The 5,401-nt window shown below is 43.7% G+C and overlaps 1 protein-coding gene across 1 annotated transcript in view; it reads left to right on the forward strand.

The window, feature by feature from the left end:
• LOC109342423 overlaps positions 1-5,401 on the forward strand; it is a 13,645-nt gene that overhangs the window by 6,010 nt on the left and 2,234 nt on the right. The window contains exons 3-4 of the mRNA XM_019580409.1: positions 25-2,138; positions 2,364-5,385. Coding sequence (XP_019435954.1) covers positions 25-2,138; positions 2,364-5,385 — 5,136 coding nt within the window. The remainder of the gene's footprint in view (positions 1-24; positions 2,139-2,363; positions 5,386-5,401) is intronic.

Consider the following 5,401-nt stretch of genomic DNA (forward strand, 5'->3'; position numbering starts at 1 on the left):
AACCATACCAACCCTCCATACCAGCCAAACCAACATGCACCCACCAACACACGAGGCCAAACAAATCGCCGCCAAAACACTTTTTTCCCTGACCTACCCCCTTTTCCAAAGCTTGCTATATCGAATGCTGAACTCTTTCGCCAGCTGGCAGACCGTCACTTATTAGCACCATACCCTGTCCGACCTTTTGAGGGCAAATTGCCTCCATGGTACAATCCGAACCACACATGCAACTATCATATGGATGTAGCGGGACACTCCATTGAGGACTGTGAGCAGTTTAAATTGGCAGTGAGAAAACTCATGGCTTGTGGGAAGCTTGAGTTTGAGGATGATGCTCAACCCGACATCAGTAAGAATCCGATCCCGAACCATAATCGTGAAGTAAGCATTGTCGATGTTGAGAAGTCAGTAGTAAGGAGGGTGTTTGACTTGGGAATGTCAATGCAATATCTCTTTGATGTTTTGAGAAGGAATGGATATAACATAGTAGCACCAACCGCAAATGTATGTGATGAGAAGGGCTTGGATCTAGAATCTCGCTGCGATTATCATCATGGTCAGGCAGGACACTCCATAGAGGACTGTTGGGGGTATAAGGCGAGAGTGCAAGTCTTGCTAAACCTTGGAGTCATTCAGGCAAAAAAGGCTAAATGTGATGGTGAAGAAATCGATATGGTTGAGAAAGTCACACTCAGAGTCCCACTCCTTAGAGATTCAAAACCCGAAAGGGTGACTCTCAAGATCAGAAAACATCAGCCCTTCGCTTTTGAGAGCACGCATAATGTCCCATGGAGTTATGAGGTTAAGGTTGATGCAGCGGGGGAGGCCTCTAAAGTTCCAGTGTCAAAGGCAGCCATGACCGGTGAAATCACAAGGAGCGGGAGGTGTTATGGTCCTCCAGAGGGTGATACTCGGAAGGTGGGAAAAGGTGCAGAAGAAAGGAGTGGTTTAGTTGATGAGATCACTGAAAAGGACGACGAAGAATTTCTGAAGATCATGAGGCAGAGTGAATACGATATGGTGGAGCAGTTGGGGAAAACTCCTTCAAAGATATCTCTGTTGGGTTTGGTATTATCCTCGGATTTGCATAGAAAGGCGTTATTAAGGGTGCTTAGCGAGGCTTACGTTAACCCTGATGTCACGCCTAGCAAGATGATTAACATGGTGGATCCTGTGAAACATGTTAACATAATAACATTCTTCGATGAAGAAATGGTGAGGAGGTCGGAGAAAATACCTCGTGCACTACTCATTACTGCAAAGTGTCAAGGTCATATTGTTGGCAAAATACTAATTGATGGGGGGTCAGCTTTGAATGTCCTACCATTATCTACCTTGGTGTCTATGGGAGTTGAGAATGATGAAATTGTTCCGAGGCAGATGATTGTACACGCCTTTGACGGGAATCAGAGGAGCATAGTGGGTGAGATCACATTACCATTGGAGATTGGGCCTAGCATCTTTCAGGTGCTGTTTGTAGTCATGGATATCGACTCCTCATATACAATGTTGTTAGGGAGGCCTTGGATCCATGAGGCAGGAGCTGTACCGTCCACTTTGCATCAGGCGGTAAAATTTGTCAGGGATGGTATGGTAATCACTGTGCATGGAGAAGAAGAAGTATTGGTTTCGAAGCCGGTATCAGTGCCCTATGTAGAGAGTACTGGTGATGGTGATGATTCCTTGCATTGTTTTGAGGTAATCGAGGACCAGGAGCGTGAAGGGAAGGATCATGTACATGATGTGAATGAGGTGGTGACCCGAATCATGACTACAAAAGGGTACGAAATAGGGAAAGGTTTGGGTACGCATCTGCAGGGCCTTCCATCATTCATCTCAGTCTCAGAGAAATTTGATAAGTTTGGGCTGGGATATGAAGCTTCACAGAAGGATGAGGGCAGGAGCATGAGTTGGAGAAAGGAGCATGGAGGAATGTTGGAGAAGCCCATTCCTCATATCAACGAAACATTTCCAAGTCCCGCTTCATGTGACTTTAATGAACGAAGCATCCATTTTTCCGTCAACTTTCTAGAGGAAGACGACACACCTGGGACTAGCTGTATCCGCATCGATGAGGACAAGACACCATTGAAGAATTGGCATTCTGAACTATTGGATGAAATAGTATCATTAAAGTAATTATTTTCGATTGGGTTGTAATTTTTGTTTTCAGATTTGATTGAACTTATGTTTACGTGACTTGGGATACTATCTTTGTTAATTTGCAGTAAGGTTATTGATTGTTTCGCGTCATTAATTTGCATCTCACCATTATCATTCCCGATTTCTCCTTTTCTTCTATATGAATTTGTTTGTTTTGCTTCCCTGTCCATCTCCCAATACTTCATGAATAAATACAGGTACTTAAATCTTGTGGAAAATTTTCCCAATAATACAGTAATTGAAAATCCATCAATTAATTCATCTACGACACCGGATGATGAATCTGTTGCATCAGATGAAGAACAGGAAGATGTGGAGAAGTTCTCAAAGATGTTAGAACATGTTGAAAGAGAGTATGTTGTGAACACTGAAGAAGTTGAATTAATCAACATGGGGACAGAAGAGGATAAAAAGGAGCTGAAAATGGTAGACAACCCGGAGCGTTTCGAGATGATAAATTTGTTCTGTGAATATATGGATGTGTTTGCTTGGTCTTATAAGGACATGCCAGGGCTGGATCCGAACATTGCCTCACATAAGATTCCATTATATTCGGGTGCCGAGCCTAAGAAACAAAAACTGAGAAGGATGCGTCCGGACATGTCGTTAAAGGTGAAAGAAGAAGTGACAAAACAGCTGGAATCCGGCTTCATAGAAGTATCTAGACATACAGAATGGGTGGCTAATGTAGTGATGGTACCCAAGAAAGGAGGGAAATTGAGGATGTGTGTTGACTATAGAAATCTTAACAAGGCTAGTTTGAAAGATGATTTTCCCATCCCTCACATTGATACTCTAGTCGATAGTGCGGCCCGAAGTCATCAATTCTCGTTCATGGACGGGTATACGGGATATCATCAAATTCTGATGGATACTGGTGACAAGGCGAAAACCACTTTTATCACTCCGTGGGGGACCTATTGCTATAGGGTTATGTCTTTTGGATTAAAGAATGCAGGGGCGACATACCAACGTGCTATGGTGGCCTTATTTCATGATATGATGCACAAGGAAGTAGAGGTGTATGTTGATGATATAATCGCCAAATCTAAAGAAGGGGACAGTCATGTCGCAGTCTTACGAAGGTTATTCGAAAGGCTGAGAAAATATCAGATGAAGTTAAACCCCGAGAAATGCACATTTGGAGCGTCTTCAGGGAATATGTTGGGATTTGTCGTTAGTAGGGAAGGCATAAGGGTGGACCCCAAAAAGGTGGAAGCAATACAAGAGATGCCGACTCCAAAGACTGAGAAAGAAGTGAGAGGTTTTCTGGGCAGGTTGAATTACATTGCAAGGTTTATTGCCAACCTGACTAGCACTTGTGAGCCCATGTTTAAGTTGTTAAAGAAGCATCAGCCAAGCGAGTGGGACACGGATTGCCAGGAGGCTTTCGATAAAATAAAGGCTTACTTGGTAAATCCGCCTGTCCTGGCACCACCAACACCAGGACGACCTTTAATCTTATACGTGACGGTGTTGCAAACTTCGATGGGCGCAATGTTGGGACAGTATGGAGAAACGGGTAAGAAGGAGCAAGCAATCTACTACTTGAGCAAGAAGTTTAATGAATGTGAATCTCGATACTCGACGATAGAAAGGACTTGTTGTGCTTTAGTATGGGCATCCAAAAGGCTCCGGCAATACATGTTGTATTACACTACTTGTATCGTATCCCGGATGGATCCTTTGAGATACATTTTCGAGAGTCCTCATGTTTCTCTAAGAATGGCGAAATGGCAGATGATGTTATCTGAGTTCGATGTTAAATATGTTACTCAGAAATCTGTCAAAGGTGGAGTGATCGCAGATCAATTGGCAGAAAGCCCCATAGATGGAGGGGATGAGGTATTGAATGAGTTCCCTGACGGTGGAATATATGGGATAGATGAACCAGAGGAGGATGTTTGGGAGATGTACTTTGACGGGGCAGTTAATATGCATGGGAGCGGGATTGGGGCGGTAATCACCTCGCCAATCGGTAAGCAGTACCCGGTAGCAGTCAAGCTAGACTTCGAATGCACAAACAACATAGCCGAATATGAAGCGTGCATAAATGGACTTCTCTTTGCATACAAGCTGGACGTCAAAAAGTTGAGGGTATTCGGGGACTCCGCGCTTATCATCTACCAGGTCAATGGTGAATGGCAAACCAAGGATACGAAGCTCATTCCGTATCAGAAATACTTATCTTCATTAGCCGAGAAGTTTGAAGAAATTTGCTTCTCCCATGTGACTCGAGACAAGAACCAATTTGCGGATGCTCTAGCAACTTTAGCTGTGATGACTAAACTAGAAGTACAGGCTAGCGTCCGCCCGATTCAAGTAACCGCTCGAGATGAACCCTCTTATTGTTGCGCTAACCTAGAGGCTGATGGTGAACCTTGGTATCATGATATAAAAAGGTATATCCAACACAGAAAGTATCCAGAGGGTGCAAGTGATGTGAACAAAAAGACAATTCGTCGTTTGGCGATGACGTTTTTCTTGAATGGTGAAGTGTTGTACAAAAGGAGTCATGATGGTACACTCCTCAGATGCGTCGATACAAGGGAAATTCAGTTGATCATGACTGAAATACATGAAGGGATCTGCGGAACTCATGCAAATGGTCACATGATGGCAAGGAAAATTCTGAGGTGTGGCTACTATTGGACTACTATGGAAGCGGATTGTATGGGTTATGTTAGAAAGTGCCAGAAGTGTCAAGTGTACGCAGATAGAATCAATGCGCCACCGTTTCCTTTGCAGTGTATGGTCGCTCCATGGCCCTTTTCCATGTGGGGAATTGATGTGATTGGACCTATAAATCCGAAGGCTTCCAACGGTCATCGTTTCATTCTAGTGGCAATTGACTACTTCACCAAGTGGGTAGAAGCTGTATCATTTAGTAGTATCACTCGCAAGGTATTCGTCAGGTTCCTCCGAAAAGAGATCATTTGTAGATACGGGATCCCTGAAAGGATAATCACAGATAATGGTACCAATCTCAACGGTGGTGAAGTGAAAGGATTGTGCGAGAAATTCAAGATCAAACATCATAATTCGACTACGTACAGACCAAAAATGAACGGCGCAGTTGAAGCGGCCAATAAGAATGTCAAAAAGATAGTTGCAAAAATGGTAGAAAACTACAAAGATTGGCATGAAAAGTTACCCTATGCTTTGCACGCATATCGCACCAACGTTCGGTCAAGTACTGGGGCAACCCCGTCCTCACTGGTATATGGGATGGAAG

Source organism: Lupinus angustifolius, chromosome LG03 (genome assembly GCF_001865875.1).
Source record: "Lupinus angustifolius cultivar Tanjil chromosome LG03, LupAngTanjil_v1.0, whole genome shotgun sequence".
NCBI lineage: Eukaryota > Viridiplantae > Streptophyta > Magnoliopsida > Fabales > Fabaceae > Lupinus > Lupinus angustifolius.